We start from the raw sequence: 19,542 nt of genomic DNA on the forward strand, positions 1-19,542 counted from the left end.
CTTTATTTAAAGATAAGGACAAGAGAAAGAAAAAAAAAACAAAAAAAAAAAAAAAAAAAAAACCTAACTAAAGGCGTGCAAAGAGCACCCAACCAATCCTTCAGTTGCATAGCCCTTTGACATAATCCAAGCATATTTTATTCCTCTAAAATTAAAATTTCAAATTGAAGTGGGTTTCGTTCAATTCAAAATCACATTTGGGGTGGTATGGTTGAGAGGGAATCGGTCAGGTGTGAGTTGGGATGGTTGGGGGTAGGGGTGGGACAACATCATTGACAACATCGTTGGACTCATCACCAATTTTTCTAGCATAGGTATTGCGCTATTAGCCATGCATGACTTTAACGGCCTGGACGTTCATCTCTATCATCTTTTTTATTTTTTATTTTTATAAACAATATAGTATCGTTAAATTTCATAAATAGTGTAGTACTTGATAGGATTTTTAGTACTTGTGCAAATACGGTTAAAATCACTTAAAATACTTACAAGAATACAAGGTAATTGTAGTATAGATACTCATGCAAGGTCGTTGTCCCCAAAGATTGTTTGACTAATTTGTAATTAAACTAACTCTTAATTAATTATTAAAACATATTTTATCAAAGATTTGAGATTTATGAATTTAAAAAGATTAGGTAAACAATAAAATAAGGGTAAATTACATAATACCCCCTCCGATTTGAGGTCTATTACAACCCCATACAACATCTTTAAAACATTTCACTCTCATACATTAACTATGATTTTCATTTCATTTTAATACAATCGTTAGTCAATCCGTTAAATTGATTGTTAAATAATGACATGGAAAATATAAAATCTATTTTTTAATGATGTGGACGCCACGTGTTTGCCATGTGTACAAAATGTTGACATGGCTGACAAACATGTGCCACGTGGCATAAAATTAAAAAAAAAATCTTAACATATTAAAATAATTAATTAAAAAATAAAAAAAGTACAAATTCTTCATCTTCCCTAGCCCTTCTCCCACCACCACCCCTTTGCCCATCTAAGCCACCCATTCTCCTCTCCTCCGTCAGCAACATCTTATCTTCTCCTCCCGTCTACAACACCTCATCTCCTCACAGCATGTTGTCGAAGTAGCCCCAAGACGCCGAATCCTTCGTTGCTCTTCCAAAGATGTCTCCCACCTTCGTTGTATCTCATCCTCCTCTTCTGATTCCCTCGAGACCCACAACCTCGTCACCTACAACATTAGCGTAGGAGTCACCATGTTTGACAACTAGGTCCAAGTTATATTCGTCCAAATTCGAAATTTACCCAAACCTAGGTCTAGGTTGCAAGGCCGAAGTCGGCGTCCCTCCGCCTCCCTCCTCATGCTACTACAGCAACCTTAACGACATTTCCCTCGCCCGCTGTCTGCAACTCCTAGATCTGGAGGTAAATTTGGGGGTGGGATTCAGTGAATTTGGGAGTGGGATTTGTTCAAATCTAAATTCCCCAAACCCAGCGCCTCCACAAATCCATTTGGATTGCTATTTGGTTTTTGCTCGATTAAGTACTGCAATTTTGGGGCGGATCTGAAGATTCTGCATAATTTTTTTCGTCAGAGCAAGTAGCTGGAGAAGATAGGGATGATAGGCTAAGAAGAAGTTTAAAAGATGTGGGCCCCCTTGTGTTTTTTAAGTTTTGTCTTATATTAGCTTTATATTTAAATTGGTACTGATTAAATGAATTTTTTTAATTTTTTTTGTACACATGGCGAACACGTGGTGTCCATGTCATTAAAAATATAGATTTTATATTTGCCACATCATTATTTAACAGTCAATTTAACTGATTGACTAACGGTTGTATTAAAATGAAATGAAAATCATAGTTAATGTATGAGAATGAAATGTTTTAAAGATGTTGTATGAGATTATAATAGACCTCAAACCTGAAGGGGTATTATATAATTTACCCATAAAATAAATCTGAAAGTTTGGAAATAATGGCAGCAAAGAAGAAAAACGTTTTTAAATTAAAATCAATTAAGGGAAATCTAGGGTTTAGCCGTCACTGTGACAGTCCTATGCAATTCTATCAATTACTTATGAATTTCCACATACATGCTTTGAAGGTTAGGTTTTCCTAATGCATATTTTCCTTGTGATGTTCAAGCGAATATGTATATCTAACATGCAATCCGTCTGTGATGTTCAGATCAAATATAAACATGCAAGACTCATTAAGTTTCATGAAAACCCTTTGAAAAACCAAGCAACCCTTAAGAGCGTGATGTTCGCCTTAAGTGAACTTACAATTACTAATCACAAGAAGCCTTCCTCAATTTCAGGGTGATGTTCCAACAGAAATTGCATCAAATTAATTGTCTAAATATCCTAATGGTGATCAATCATTAAATATATAGATAGTTTTAATCGCGGTGATTAATAATTCAAAGCAAGCCTGCATCCCTTCATAAGCAAGTTAATAAAATTACATATTCATGCTAAAGGCTCATGGCTTCGCCCTAGCAAAAGAAATTTGTTACATATACTCATAATAAAAATCAAAGAAAATATTTTTAGAATGAAAACACCTTGAAGTAGAAGATCTAAAAGCCTTTGAAAACCCTAGCAAAGTTCTCTGTCTCCAAAGTTGAATAAAAGAAAGCGTAACCCAAACTAAGGCTGACTAAAACCTTAAATATATCCCTAAAACCAGCGGCACAATCCCTGAGAACCAAGTCTCTTATTTCCACTAGGAAGCTAACTAATAATAATAATATAACTTAGAAAATAGAGTTTTAATTAAACTAGGACAATCTGCACATAAACTGTCCAGCCACGTTTTAGCCTCAAATCTCCCCTAAATTCAGCCCCTAATAGCTTGTTTTGAAGATCGGGACATTCTGAACACATCTCTAGAAGGCCATGAACCCATCCGAGGTCATCTTGGGCTCCAAAAATGCAATTCAAGCCCAAAATGTTATTATTCCAACATCTTTATTCTATTGCCAGAAAATAACCGCCTGGTGGAAAAGTCTGATATTTTGACACGATCAAGCTAAGTGACTCACGAACGTCCTCCAATTGGAATTACTCCAAAATTCATCAATTTGACCATGTTTTGCTCCAGAGGAAGTCGAAAGTCCTATAATGGAAATACAATTCAACGTATCAAAATTCTTCCAAAATATTAACCAAAATATACTAAGAATAGGGTTAAATATATAATATAAAATTCACTCATCAAAATACCTCCAAACTTAGCTTTTTGCTTGTCCTCAAGCAAAACAAGACTCAAACAAAAATAAAAACTTAACAAACTAGACACCTAGCTAAAACTTAACCAAGACAAAACTTCCACCTTCAAGTTGCAATCCATAGCAAATTTTAAAAACTAGAACATTTTTCAAACGATCCACCCAATCCCACCATAGTGTCTAAGCTATTTAGAATCAATTAGAAAAGAATTCACAAACTTCCGTTTGTGTAAAGTGAATCATCAAAGTTAAAGAGACTCGACGAAAACCCTTACCTCTCATCCCTATTATTCATACTTCACATACTTATATAATCATTCTTTTTTTGTTTTGTTTTCGATTTTGTTGTTATATAATATTTTTTTCCAGTAACAGTAGTGGTCAGGCAATATCGGTTCCCTTAAACTTTCGATCCAACCCATGTAGCGAGCTTTAGGTCAATGACTCCCAAACCACTAGGGCTTTAGGGCACTAGGTGTAGAACACTCCTAAGGACTTATTAACTTGAGTTGAAAAGGCTATGAAACCAACTAACCACCCTGCCCATGTCAAAACTCTACCGTTTGATTCGAGAATCACTGCTGATTAGGCAGAACTAACCTGGTTACTAGGCAAAGCCTCGGGTGAAACAATTATTACTTTGTAACACATACTAACTTTATTTTATATAGAACAAAAATTAAAATACACTTAGACAAAAAGTAAGTGTTTCAATCTCACTCCCCACAAACCATGTTGGTGTGATGTGCAAATTTCAAAGTATAATTCATGAATTAGTGTCTAAGCAACGATAAATAGAAAAGACCCTACTGTGGGATTAACCCTTATCATGTCCATTTGTTTTAATGTTTAAAACAAACTATGGATACTAACTTAAAAACGAAAATTTTAGACAAGACTCAAAAATTAAAAATCTAAAATTTACTTTCCCACCCCCAAACTTAAATCACACATTGTCCTCAAGATGTGGAAAATAAATAAAAAAAAAACGATAAGATAAAAACAATTGGAACTAAGATGAAGAAACTAAACTATTCAAAATCATGAAAAGAAAACGAAAATGAAAAAAACTAAAAGGAAAAGAAGTAACAAAAAAAAACAAAATAACAGAGAGAAAAATAAAGAAAAATAAAGAAACTAAACTATTCAAAACATCCTTCTCAGACAGACATGGAAGGCTCTAGATTTGTACAAGTGTCGTGCATCCCGATGGTGAGTTCCTTAGGATTCCAACTGAAAAGCTCCATCAGGTTCCATTTCTCTTAGAAACCAGTTCTCTCTAAAATGAAAAGAACTCTCCTCCTCTATCTTTAGAAAATCTGAAAAGATTCTCTCTAAGCTCTTCCCATTTTCAAAACTCTCAAACCCAGCCATCATTTCAAACCTCCCTTTCAAAACAGCCCATTCTCTTCCACTTCTTCATTTCTCTGAAAGAAAAACTCAAGAGCATTCTCTCTCTTGCTTCATTTCGGAAATAACACCCTAAGAATCAGCCTTAGCCGTTCTTCTCAACCAAACCTTCCGTCTCCCATGCCTCAAGCCATCATGGATTCAAGCTCAGATCATCATCACCGGCAGTGTCTGAGATGCTTAGACCCAAAGATTCAAAGTCCAATCATGCAGATTGAGACCATTTCGAACATGCAACAGTAATCACCTCCCACTCTATGCAATATATATATTTACTAATTTTGTTTTCCCTGTGATTCGTCCTTGTATGAGCTCACACTGAAGGTCTTATGTGGTAGGGGCTGGAGATCCGTAAGGAAAATGAAGATATATACCCGAAGAGTCCCCCCAATTCACGGATCTATGAACTCGAAACACACAGATCTACGAACATAGATTCGGTATAACCAAGGTCTTAAATGCCGATAATATCGGCGAAATATCGCTGATATTATCGGTTTTTCGCGTTACCGATATTTTAATAGGTATCCAATTAGTTTCGTCAAAATATCACGATATTATCGATAATATCGATAATATCGCGATATTACCTATAATATCGAGATGTTTCGCCGAGAATATCGAGATTATACCAGATCTGTTTATTGGGTTGGCTGAGGATTTCGTTTCCAACGAAGAGGTACCGAATCAGAGTCTCCGGGTAAAAGGGGACGACGTTGGTGTGGACCCAATGGTCGGCGAGCGTCTGATTGGAGGCAGTGAGGATTTTGGGGTTGGCGTCGTAGAGCTTGACTCGCTTGGCCTTGAGAGACTGGATGAGCTTCACCGACTGCGACGGTGGAGGGAGGTTGTTGCCCAGCTGGCCATAGTTCACACCCACCTTGGAGGCGAGCTCCGCACCTGAAAAAATCAAAAGGGGTGAGAGAAAAATACCAAATGAACAAAACCCATGTCGCAATTTTTGAGATTTTGGGGAAGAAACTTACTGGAAATGGAAACTGAGAGGCAGAGGATGAGCAGGGGGAGAAAACCCAACTCCATTTTTTGTGGATTTTGAGCTGCCAGAGTAACTAAAAGATGAGCTTTTCCTAATTGCGTGAGTTTTAGAGCAGAAAGAAGTGATCTGGAGCTCAAAGATTGGATCTTTGAGGAAAAAAATAAGAGATAAAATGAAGGAACTAGGGCGCACTGAGCTGCTGCTACTGGACCCTTGTATAAAAAAGGAAGGAGTGAGATGTTGCAGGTGTTTGAGGAGTGAAAGAAGATTGGGAATAGAAAAGATAAAGAAAAGAAGAAAGGGATGAGAGAGAGAGAGAGAGAGTGAGCAGATGACTTTATAGAAAAGATAAAGAAAAGAAGAAAAGGACGAGAGAGAGAGAGAGAGAGAGAGAGAGAGAGAGAGAAAGAGAGAGAGTGAGCGGATGGAAGGATGGAAGGAAAGAATAAAAGGTTATACTGTTTTTGGGGTTTATTAAATTATTATTAAGTTAATGAGGCTTACTATTTTGCTTGGTTTCCATCAAACCCAAAAATACTTGAAAAATTGTGTGTTTAAACTTTTTTCATTAATTACTACATATTTTCTACACTCACAATGTTTGCCAGCTCGTTATATAATCAACTTAAATCAGTTAAATCCATCATGCAATGAATTTCCTTCTAATTTTTTGTGATAAACTAATAGATAATTGACTAAATAAACATCCTGCAAAGTTTCAATAAAAATTTCCAAGTTTTTCTTACAATTTCCGTGGTTTCCATATTATTTTTATTGATATCGATAATATCCCGATATTTCCATCGATATTTCCGTGTTTTTGGACTACCGATATTTCCGATATCATCGATATTTAATACCTTGGTTATAACTCATCCTCTTTCAATTTATTGCAAGTTTAATCTTGACTACCCCCAAACTTGAATGCTGCAATAGTGATTTGCTAAGTTTATATCTAATGGTCAAAGTTTGTGTGTTTGTAAATTCGAATCACAAAATTAACTGGACCTACTGGGAAGCTAAGAGAAAATCCTAAATGCACATTTGCATAGGTATAATCCCGAACTTGCTCCATATTTTCTTCATTGATTTAAGCTTTAAGTAACTGTTGTGGTTGATAGTAGACTTGCTGTTGGGTGCATCTAGTACTTGCATTTCCGTATCTTGTTTGTGCCTGGAATGTTTTGAAAGCAACATGCATATTCGTAGACTTTTGTATCAGATTCACATAGATATTGCTAGAAAAAGATAAATTAAAAACAAAATATTTTTGTAGTTTTCAAATTTTTTTTAATTTTTAATTTTTAATTGCATAGTAAGTGAAACAAATAATAACGAAATTAACAACCATAAAATACTTGACCAAATTTAAAAGAAACTAAAAAGAGTAGGGATAGAAAATTGGGTTGCCTCCCAACAAGTGTTTTAGTTAACGTCCATAGCTAGATGTTGCCGAAGGCTAGTGATCAAGTTATTTGTTCCTTCAGAGTTGATGACTCGCTTGCACTAAACTTCCTTATAAATGGCTTTAGTTAATACTTCTTGACCTTGAGCATACAACCCTTTCCCTTTATTTCAATATCCACGTTACCATTTTGAAAAACCTGCATAACCATATAAGGGCTTTTCCACTGAGACTCTTGTCACCCTGGAATTAATTTAAAACTGGAATTCAACAACCACACCTTTTTACCAGTCTGTAATTTCTTAAAATTTGGGTTGCCTTGCAACTTTTTATGTTTTTTCTTAATGTTAATCGGTTGGACATCATGTTGCACACTTTGTTGCTGCATTTTAGGACTTATGCAATCAGAAATCAAATTTGGAGGCTTTATGGACAGATGATCAGTTGATGATCTGGTTATAAACTCGGCACTAGGTAAACCATCTAATGCATCAACATGCATGCATTCTTGCTTTTCACCTGGATGTGTGGTAGCTTCAAACAACCTAAAAACAACCGTTTGATCTTCAACCCGAAATGTTAGTGTTCCAGCTTCAACGTCAATGAGAATACCAGCTGTTACCATGAAATGGTAGCCCAAATGATGGGTGTTTTCAAATCCTCATCCATGTCTAGAACCATAAAATCAGCTGGCAAAAATAAGTTGTCCACCTTTACAATAACATCTTCAGTGACCCCTCTAGAATAGGTAATTGAACGATCTGCCAATTGAATAATGCTAGAGGTTGGCTTCAGCTCACCTTCACCTAGACGTTTAAACAGAAAATAAGTTGTCCACCTTTACAATAACATCTTCAATGACCCCTCTAGGATAGGTAATTGAACGATTTGCCAATTGAATAATGTTGGAGGTTGGCTTCAACTCACCTTCACCTAGACGTTTAAAAATAGAATAAGGCATTAAGTTTACACTAGCTCCTAAATCAATTAAAGCACTATTACAATCACAATTTCCAATGGTGCAAGAGATAGTAAAACTCCCTGGATCTTTTTTCTTTGGAGCCAATTCATGCAATAAGACAGCGCTGCATTGTTCTGTTAGCATAATTTTTCTGACTCAACAAGCTTTCTTTTCTTACTGCAAACATCCTTAAAAATTTTGGCATAGGAATGAATCTTTCTAATGGCTTCCAACAATGGCAAATTAATATGAACTTTAGCTAAAGTTTGCATAAAATCTTTTAATAGCTGATCATTAGCCTTCAAAATCAATCTTTCTGGGTATAGTGTTGGAGGCTCATAAACATGTTCAGGAGTTTGCACTGAGGGAATGTTAGATTCTGTCAGGTTGTGTTTTGCTGCAATTTTAGTAATTGTTTTTTATGTTGGTTGCACAACGCTAATTTCTTCATTTGTTCAGTTGTTATAACTATTTCCGGATCTCAAAGTCCTTATTGCACAACAATCTTCTGTACCTCTTGGATTTGGAACTGTTTGGCTGGGAAATTTCCCTTTTTCTCTTTCTGTGATATAACTTGCTAACTGCCCAAATTGTTCTCCAAACTTTTAATTGATGCTTCAACATTTTGAATTCTTTATTGCTGCCATCTATGAATGATTGAGTTGTGGCTGCCAATTTAGCAAGTTGATCTTCCAAAGATGGTTTGGATGGAATAAATGGTTTTTGTGTATTCTGGAATGGTTTTGCATTATTCTGATTGTCACCCGATTTGAAATTAGGGTGATCCCTCCATCTTATATTGTAATGAGTTGTATATGCATCATTCCTAGGCCTTTGATAGCTATGCATCATATTAACATGTTGCTTAACAAGCTCCGGGTAGGATTCTTTATGCAAGCATCCCATTATATCGTGCTTAGCCATGCTGCAAATACTGTAAACTGTTGGTGTAGGTGGTTGTTGTGTAGAATTTGCTATTTGTTGTAGAATAATATCAAACTTTGCATCCATTTTCTTCTCCATTTTTTCTATTTGTGCAGACATGTTAGGAGAACCTGCTGATAACTCAAAAATACCCCTTTTCTGTGAATGTTCTGCTGCCCACTATTGAGATTCTATAGCCATCATGTCAAATAATTCAAATACCTCCCTTGCAGATTTATTTGACAACGATCCTCCAGTTGAGGCATTAACATGGCTTTTAGATGTAGGATTAAGCCCATCAAAGAAAATATTCATTTGTGTATTTGAATCAATATTTACATGTGGACACTTTATGTACATCTTTGTATATCTCTCCTAAGCTTCATAGAACTCTTCATTAGGCTTTTGAGTGAATGTCATAATTTCCCTCTTATAATTCATTGTCTTGGATGTTGGATAATGTTTATTCAGAAATTTTGTATGTAATTGTTGCCAAGAAGTAATGCTATTAGCCGGTAGAGTGAACAACCAAATTTCCGCCTTATCCTTCAAAGTGAAAGGGTAAAGACGTAACTTAATAGCTTCGTAGAAAAACCCCTAATCAAAATATTTTTGCAACCCACAAGAAATTTTGCAATATGTATGTTCATATCCTTGTTAGGCAGCCCACGAAACGTTGGTAAAATTTCAAGCATGTGGTGCTTGATTTCGAATGTGTCTCCCTCTTCTTGGGCAGGATAGACTATACAATTAGGAACATCATTTGCACGGGCAGCCAATGACTATCTGAGTGGTTTGCCTGTTGCAGGTATTGCTAACATCATTTTAACCTCGTTGTCCACAAATACAGCAAACAAATCCTTCAGAAATGTGTTATGCAGTGAAGGATCAAATGCTAAAACTGTTCTCTATGCTGTTTTCGTAATAACCGTTCAAGTTCTGGGTTAAATGGAACAAATTGTGTAGGTTGTGATATGGTGCTGACCATGCACAGATTTCAGCAATAAAAAAAAACGAAATATTTTTTTTAATTTAAAAAAAAAATGAAAATAATTAACTAAGAATATGATAAAAACAAATTAATTAAAAAAATCCCCGACGTCGGCGCCAATTTCTTGATAGGATTTTTAGTACCTGCGCAAATAGGGTTAAAATCACTAAAAATACTTGTAAGAATACAAGGTAATTGTAGTATAGATGCTCATGCAACGTCGTTGTCCCCAAAGATTATTTGACTAATTTGTAATTAAACTAACTCTTAATTAATTATTAAAACAGATTTTATCAAAGATTTGAGATTTATGAATTTAAAAAGATTAGATAAACAATAAAAGAAATCTTAAAGTTTGGAAATAATGGCAGCAAAGAAGAAAAACGCTTTTAAATTAAAATCAATTAAGGGAAATCTAGGGTTTAGCCGTCACCGTCACAATCCTATGCAATTCTATCAATTACTTATGAATTTCCACATACATGCCTTAAATGTTAGGTTTTCCTAATGCATATTTTCCTTGTAATGTTCAAGCGAAAACGTATATCTAACATGCAATCCGTCTGTGATGTTCAGATCAAATATAAACATGCAAGATTCATTAAGTTTCATGAAAACCCTTTGAAAAACCATGCAACCCTTAAGAGCGTGATGTTCGCCTAAAGTGAACTTACAATTACAAATCAAATTACTTGTCTAAATATCCTAATGGTGATCAATCATTAAAATATATAGATATTTTTAATCTCGATGATTAATAATTCAAAGCAAGCATGCATGTCACAGCCCGTCCCGGGATTTTCTTATTAAGGACGTGAAATGATGGATTTACCCTTAGCGGGTATTAAGGTATGTGTGTGACATTATTTGGTTTAACTTTAGATATGTTTGGGAAGAAAATAAATAAGATGAGTTCGATTATTAAATTTGGTTTTTGTTAATTTTGGTTAGGGATTTAGATGATGGATGGTGTGGATTGAAATGGACCATCTAAACCCTTACCCTCTTTCTATCCCGTAGCTCTCTCTCTCTCCTCCATCTCGACACTCTCTCTCTCACACCCATATTGTACGGCCACACCCAAAACCCCCCAAAACTCAGCGGATCGAAGTAAACAAGTTAAGAATCTTCATCCTCGTGATGTTTTGAGTTGATTGGTGCTAGTTTTAGGACGTGGAACCTTCGATTTCACGTGAACCCGAACCCCCCATTTTTTGTCACTGTTCATGCACACGTGAAATGTTGTGTTTCAGGGAATTCTAAGCTTATAGTGAGCTTAGTGAGGTCCCAAGGAAGCTCGGAGTGCTTCGTTTGAAGGATTTGGACGTCGGGATCACGAGGGTTGAGTTTGGCCGGTTTTGCTTGGATTTTTCCTGTGAGGTTTAGTTGTTTTTGGAGCTTAAAAATAGTGTATCGTGACTCTACATGTTTGGGGCTTCATTTTGGTATAAAATACGAAGAAAATGGTTGAGAAACGAAGGAGAACAAGGCGTTTAAAGTTTGGCCGGAAACCGGCCGCCGGAAAAACCAGTCCGGCGAACCAAGGTTGGGGGTGACGCGCGTGGGGGCGCGTGCGACACCAAAAAATTAATCTAAAAATTTCTCGACGTTCGTGACGTCGAGTAGGTCGATGTGGTATATTCATATACCCAAATTGAGCATCGTATGAGAAGTTATTTCGAATTGTTGATTATGTGTTTAAATTAACGTTTTTATAGTTGTTTCGCATATAGGTGACACCTATCCCAAGGACGAGCGCATCCAGGGATGTCACGGGGGTTACGACCCATCAACTTATCAGTGAGTGGGCAGTTTTGTTTTTGTATTACCTATATACAACTGTTTTTCCCAGAAAATGCGTTTATATGAAAATTATGATTTAAATTGCCATGCATGCAAATGTTGAGATATTTAGTTTGATAATGGATGCATATATATGTTAATTGACGCGATGGACGCACAGGTGAGTTTTTATATTATTCATATGAGTTATTTTATGAGAATTGCATTGAAAGCTCATAACCTGCACCCTAGGTGTTAGTGCTTATATTATTATTCACCACACCGCATGCTCGTCTTGGATCCAAGTAGGTAGATGTCGTACAGACCATGTGAAGGTTCCGACATGCTAGTTGTATAGATCACTAGATGTGATTCCGACTAGTGGGTGACCTTAGTTATGCGCGCTGATGATTGATGAGAGAAGCACTAAAGCGTATTTATACACCTTTCATCGTACAGACTACTATACGTAGTTCCGAGTGATGTGCAGTGTAGTGTCGTACAGGTCACAGTTGGTGACTCCGGCAGGGCCGTATAGGTCACTGTGGTGACTCCGGCTGAGTGGGATGTTGAGCTTTAGAATCAGCCATACAGGACCATTGTAGGGTCTCCGGTTGATATATTATTTCACCTGATTGATATTGATGCATTTCTGATTATATTTGACATGGCGTGGCATATTATTTCTGAGATGTTATGTTGATGGATATGAGCTGAGTTTTGATGATATGTGTATATATATGTTTATATACTATTTTTCTGGGAAAGTATACAGGTTTTACGGTGAGGGGTTAGAAATGTTTTAAATGAAATGTTTTGGAAAATCTTTGATTTTACTGACCCACTTATCTTTGTTTTGCGCCCCTCCAGGTTCTAGTTAGCGGTTGGTGGCTCTCGGGGTCTTTTTCGGCATTCTGACAGACGTTCTGCATGTAGGGCTCACCTGCGGGTGATGTATTTTATTTTGGTCCTACTTGACTGCACTTAAACCTATGCTCTGAATTTATGTGTTTACCTTATAACTCATCCTTTTATTCTAGTAGGTGGTTCTACTAGAGATGGTTTGAATTCCTTCATATTCTGTTATATCTTGCTTCCGTGTCGCACTTTTGGTTACGTCACGCTCTGACGGCCAGCACGCCTTGATCCTCTGGGTCGGGGTGTGTCAATGCATCCATTCATAAGCAAGTTAATAAAATTACATATTCATGCTAAGGCTCATGGCATCGCCCTAGCAAAAGAAATTAGTTACACATACTCATAATAAAAATCAAAGAAAATATTCTTAGAATGAAAACACCTTGAAGTAGAAAATCTAAAAGCCTTTGAAAACCCCAGCGTAACACAAACTAGGGTTGACTAAAATATATCCCTAAAACCAGCGGCACAATCCCTGAGAACCAAGTCTCTTATTTCCACTAGGAAGCTAACTAATAATAATAATATAACTTAGAAAATAGAGTTTTAATTAAACTAGGACAATCTGTACAGAAACTGTCCAGCCACGTTTTAGCCTCAAATCTCCTCTAAATCTGTCCCATAATAGCTTAATTTGAAGATCGGGACGTTTTGAACACATCTCCATAAGGTCACAAACCCATCTGAGGTCATCTTGGGCTCCAAAAACACAATTCAAGCCCGAAACATCACTATTCCAGCACCTTTATTCTATTGCCAGAAAATAACCGCCTAGTGGAAAAGTCTGATATATTGACACGATCAAGCTAATGACTCACGAACGTCCTCCAATTGGAATTACTCCAAAATTCATCAATTTGACCATGTTTTGCTCCAGAGGAAGTCGAAAGTTCTATATTGAAAATACAATTCAAAGTATCAAAATTTTTCCAAAATATTAACCAAATAGGGTTAAATATATAATATAAAATTCACTCATCAATACTACTAAGTTTCATAAAAAATTTGTGTAAGGGGCACAGGGATCCGCGTATCAGTTTTTTTTTTTTAATATTACAATTATATTTTTTTTATTAAAATTGAAGTTTTTTTTGTCATGTTTATTAAAATTTAAGAGTTTTTCATAAAAATTTAAGTTTTTTTATTAAAGAAAATTATATCATGTTTTTTTTTTTATTAAAATAAACTTAGTTCAAGCAATTTTCATGAAAATTCCCAAGTTAAAAAAGAGAGACTCTCACCGGACCACTGGTGAATGAGTTTAATTTGCTTTTACTATTAATGTTAAATCCGTATATCCAAAAATTATTGGATGATTACCTTAGGAAACTAAAAGTAAAACATAATATTATTAGGGTTCTTGGAATGTAGAAAAACGTTGTCGGGTTGGTCCGGTTGAGGCACTGGAAAACATTTACCACTTTGAATGATGAAATGATTTAAAAATAGAAAGATCAAATGATTCAAATTCTTGAATCTTGCATCTGCAAATCTTTAAGTCGAATTATTATTTTAAAAAAAAATCTACACGACATTTCAATACAATATTTGGTGTTTGGGGATTGGTTAAAAATCTATCCACACAAATTGTAATTTCGAATAATGACACGTGTCATGACGAGTTTGGTTAAAAATTTCATCTGAAATTAAACATAAAATGATATTTTATTCTTTTTTTAAAAATAGTTTTTTAATACCAATTGCCTAAGCAATTTATTTACGAAGTAAAGATGCAGTTGAACAATTACTATTTACTAAGACAGTAATTACCTTGCCCAATTACCTGTACAGTAATTACCTTAGTTCCCATTCCAAACCTTCCACTAGAAGGTTGTCATAGTGAGGTGACTTCCTAAGAGCCACCAAAACAATTGTATAATTAGTATCATGGAAGTTCAACATGTGGAGAAATTTTTAATACGGATGTTACACCACGTGTTTTTATAAAAATGGTAATTTTTTTTATTTTTTAAGTTATTAATTTTTTAACATACATATCATACTCTTTGTATAATGACACGTGATATACCATCCGTGTTTCGATTACATTGAAAAATATCTGCAACATGTGGCCATCGTCGTTTTGGGGCCTAAAACATGGCCAAGCCCAAGTCCCTTGACTGTAGCGATTGGTTCCCTTTCCAAACCTTCCACCAGGAGGTTTTCAAAGTGAGGTGACTTCCTCTAAGCCACAAACGACTAAACAATAACCAAATCAATTAACTCGTCATCTAATAGTGATAGAGCAGTTAGTCAAGGAATCCTCAGTCCTCCATCCAACGGTGATCAAACACATGGTCAACAAATTTTCCTTCATTGGTGACGTGGACAGAGTTGACGAGTCTTCCTTAATTTATGTGGATGGTATGTTGCATCAACAACCTAATATATGAGTGATGTCGTTGTCAACTTTTGTTTTTCGTTTCTTTACGAGAAATATTTGCATGGATTAGCATGAGAAATGTCTCCACCTTACGACGAATCATGCATAATATGTGGTTGGTAATTTACAACACATATGCCCAAACAATTCATTCGGTGACTTCGTGAGCCCCGAATGAATTGGAACCCTGTTTTGATGATTTATTAGTTGATTCAAAATTTGGGTCATTTTCTCCATTTAAGTAGTGCCAAAATTGGTAGCATTAGTCCTCTTTTTACCCCCACACTTTTCATAATTACTTTCACGTCTTTGAATAAATTTATATGGAACAATTTCATTGTTATGATAATGTTACGATATGTATTAGCATGTGAAGAAAAACTTAAACGTGATACTAGATTATTTACAACACATATAAGCTATTTACTTATTCACATGAATCGGAATAAAAATTAATATGATTACTAAAATGCCTATATTCTAGTAATTTATTTTATATGCTAATTCTTGATTATTTATTTATCTTTCGGTGAAATTTTATTTTATTTTAATTTTGTGAGAAAAGTTGTAATTCTTTTAACTATTGATTTTTTTTTTCTTTTGAGAGAATATAATTTGCATGAATTTCACCAAAATTTTGATTTCTCAATATTTAGTGGCACCGGAGTAGATGCCGTTGTCGGAATTCAATTTTACTTTTTTATTCTACTTACTCGTACATAGATGTGACATAAATGTTGCCCCACTCCGGCACTCACATCTTCATTTGACTATTGTAAGCATTCTCATTGTCAGCTCCTCTGTTTTTCGTTTTTTTACATACAATTATTTGTATGAATTAATGTAGGGTGAGAAAGGTATCTTCCACCTAACAAATCGTGCATAAAAATGTGGTTAGTAATCTAGGACATATGACATCGACCCACGTTTTCGCCCACATTCATCGTACATGTTCACACTAGGGTGCATATGCATTATTACTTTTTATCACTGCAGTAAAATGCACTTTGTATATTCGTACGTCTTTAGTCTAGCCTAACCGGTGAGGGTAAATAGGGAAACAAGTTATGTAAGAGTTCAATTGATATCTAAAGTAAGTTAAAAAGGAAAACTAATGAAAAGGGCTTCAAAACTTTGAGTTTTAACAAAAAAATCATCCTATAACTTTATTTAATGATAAGGACAAGAGAAAGAAAACAAAAAAAAAAAAAAAAAAAACCTAACTAAAGGCGTGTGCAAAGAGCACCCAACCAATCCTTCAGTTGCATAACCCTTTGACATAATCCAAGCATATTGTATTCCTCTAAAATTAAAATTTCAAATTGAAGTGGGTTCCGTTTGATTTAGAATCACATCTGGGGCGTCAGGTGTGGATTGGGATGGTTAGGGGTAGGGGTGGGGCAACATCATTGACAACATTGTTGGACTCATCACTCATTTTTGTAGTAATGGTATTGAGCTATTAACCATGCATGACTTTAACGGCGGGGACGTTGATCCCTATCATGTTTTTTTTTAGTCTTTTATTGCATTCTAGTGAAAGAACTTGTAAATTTGGGACGAGCATCTACAGTTAAGTTTTATAAACAATGTAGTATCATTACGTTTCATAAATAGTGTAGTACCGTTAAGTTTAATAAACAGTGTAGTAAGTTTCATAAATAGTATAGTAAATTTCATAAACAATGTAGTAAGTTTCATAATCAGTTTGTGTGAGAAGCGCTTGGATTTGCACATTAGTTTTTTTTTTTTTTTTTTTTAAATATTAAAATTATGTCTTTTTTTATTGAAATTTAAGTTTTTTTTGTCATTTTATAAAAATTTAAGAGTTTTTTTATTTATTTATAAAAAATTAAGTTTTTTTATTAAATAAAATTATAGCATGATTTTTTTTATTAAAATAAACTTACTATTAATGTTAAATCTGTATATCTAAAAATTATTGGATGATTATCTTAGGAAACTAAAAGTAAAACATAATATTATTAGGGTTCTTGGAATGTAGAAAAACGTTGTCAGGTTGGTCCAGTTGAGGCACTGGAAAACACTTACCACTTTGAATGATGAAATGATTTAAAAATAAAAAAAGATCAAATGATTCAAATTCTTGAATCTTGCTCCTGCAAATCATTAAGTCGCATTATTATTTAAAAAAAAAATCTACATGACATTTCAATACAATATTTGGTGTTACGAGATTGGTTAAAAATCTATCTACACAAAATTATAATTTTAGATAATGACATGTGTCACGACGAGTTTGGTTAAAAATTTCATCTGAAATTAAAAATAAACTTATCTTTTATTATTTAAAAAAAAAATAGTTTTTTAATACCAATTGCCTAGGCAATTTATTTACGGAGTGAAGATGCAACAATTACTATTTATTAAGATAGTAATAAACTTGCCCACTTACCTACACAATAATTACCTTGGTTCCCATTCCAAACCTTCCACTAGAAGGTTATCATAGTGAGGTGAATTCCTAAGAGCCACCCAAACAATTATATACCATCACATAAGTTCAACATGTAGAGAAATTTTTAACACAGGTGTTGTGGATGCAAATTTCTTCCTCCTTGATCTTGGACAAAATTGCACCTACAAAATAATTAACACCTTTGGTTAAGGCCAAAAGTCTCATGCGCCCACGATGAATGAGGGGGTTTTGGCCGAAGAACCTCCGATGCCAAAGTTAGAATTTAGAGAGAAAGTTTTTGAGAATTTTAGAGAATTTTAGAGAATTTTAGCAAGAGAGTTGGAAGTAGTTTTTGGAGAGAATGGAGAGCTATTTATAGGGATATGGCTGACCCTATTAGGAGAATTGGGACCGGCCATTTGGGGTATTTTTTAGGTGTAATTTGTGGTTAATTAGCCATTAATAGATTAATTAGGTAATAAATCCATTAATTGGCTAATTAACATAATTTGAAAGAAATAATTTGGGAGTTATGGAATAATTATCTAATCAATTAGCTAATTAATAGAATAATTACCTAATTGATTAGCTAATCAATACAATAAAAAAAGGAATATTTGGGGAGTTACCTTGTGGAGAGGATTGGATGAGGAAGGATGAAATAGGTTTTGAATTGTTGGGCTGCTCGCATGTCGCCTTGTGATTATTTTTGGCTCCACAAATGCCCCCACACTTGTTGGGCTGCTCGCAGGAGAGGGCAACTGATGTAGAGATCTTCTTGCTTGAGGAAACATAAGATTGTTTCTTATTTAGATGTTGATTCCCTCTTTAATAGGAAATTAGATCATTCTAGGAAAGGGAAATAAATTTCTCTCAAAGCCTATTTAAGTCCACCTTAAGTAGGTTATTAAATCAACTTTAGAGAGCGATTTATTCTACCCTACAAGAGAAAGAGAGCTTAGAGGATATTTGTTCCCCCTCCTTTAGCAATCTTCTACATCTTGCCCGTGCAAAGGACCGTCTTTCGTTACTTTCTTCGTTTTCTCCACGCCGCACCGAAGTAAGAAAAATTTAATTTTCCTTGTCTTCTTCTTGGATAGTGTTGTCATGGGGCAGCCGTCGGGGTGGTGCGGCATGTCGACTGGTAGGGGCCAGGAGTCGGCTCGGCATGGGCCAAGGAGATGTTGTGGCAAGGACCACTGCTTGGGCTGCTTGGCTTGGCTAGTGCCAAGGGCAGCTTGCACGGCTAGGGCCAAGGATTGAGGCATTGGGGCATAGTGCTAGGCGAGTCGCATGGTTCTTGTCTTTTGGGCTTTTGGTCCTGACGCGGGCCAGGCCAAAGTTTGAGAGAAATGAAAAGGTCGCGGGCTTCATGGGCTGCTAGAATGCTGGGCATGCAAGCCTCCTGCCTGCTGGTCTGAGAGAAAAAAATGAAGGAAAAGCCAGTATGGGTTGAGCTCAACTGTTGAGTACTGTGAATGGCGTTGGTTGCTTAGTTCTCTTCGACGGGAGAAATGCGGGCTGTTCCCAAGAGAGAAGGTAAAGAGGATTAAGGCGGATGCATTGGCTCGTTTGAACGCTGTCGTGGAGCCTATTATGAATGAAGGTGGAAATAAGAGATCTTCTTCGCCTTCTAAAGAAATGTTGGTTGAGAAAATTGAAGACTTCATCCGCTACTTGTGAGGGTCCCCCTGCTATCGAGAGTTCTGTGATTGACATGACTTCTTCCAATAGGAAGAAAAATAAGGCTGCTAGATCTGAGCATGTGGCGCCTGCCATGTCGAGAATGGCTGGTCTTATCTTGGAGGCGATACATGATAGATAAACAGGGATGCTGCGATGTTATATGTCGATCTTGGACGTATGTTGAGATTAAGACGTGACACTTCAAGCCCATGCCCACACCTATTTGTTAATAAGCTTCACCCGTAGACGAGTCCATGGTTATTTATGCAATGGGCAATCAACCTAGTAGAACCAATGTTGCCTGCTACTGAAGGCAGAGGCATGACGATCATGGTGGCAGACTACTTCATTAAATGGGTAGAAGTATAGCCCGTGACAACCACAACTTAGACATACACGGAGCGTTTCATATGGAGGAGCATCATCATTATGACCACATCCCACAATCT

General features: G+C 35.7%; 1 protein-coding gene and 1 long non-coding RNA gene across 2 annotated transcripts; both read right to left on the reverse strand.

The window, feature by feature from the left end:
- Window positions 1-2,399: 2,399 nt before the first annotated feature.
- On the reverse strand, window positions 2,400-6,003 carry LOC126585648 (probable glucan endo-1,3-beta-glucosidase A6). Its single transcript, XM_050250118.1, has 3 exons — window positions 5,614-6,003; window positions 5,218-5,527; window positions 2,400-3,105 (listed from the first exon to the last, which is right to left on the reverse strand). Exons 1-3 carry the CDS (start codon window positions 5,666-5,668, stop codon window positions 3,066-3,068), a joined length of 405 nt encoding a protein of 134 aa, XP_050106075.1. The 5' UTR covers window positions 5,669-6,003; the 3' UTR covers window positions 2,400-3,065.
- LOC126585654 (uncharacterized) lies at window positions 2,400-13,025 on the reverse strand. Its single transcript, XR_007610615.1, has 2 exons — window positions 12,988-13,025; window positions 2,400-2,551 (listed from the first exon to the last, which is right to left on the reverse strand). It is a non-coding gene; the product is annotated as an uncharacterized LOC126585654 (long non-coding RNA).
- Between the last annotated feature and the right edge of the window lie 6,517 nt (window positions 13,026-19,542).

The sequence above is a fragment of the Malus sylvestris genome, chromosome 10 (assembly GCF_916048215.2).
Source record: "Malus sylvestris chromosome 10, drMalSylv7.2, whole genome shotgun sequence".
Taxonomy (NCBI): Eukaryota; Viridiplantae; Streptophyta; class Magnoliopsida; order Rosales; family Rosaceae; genus Malus; species Malus sylvestris.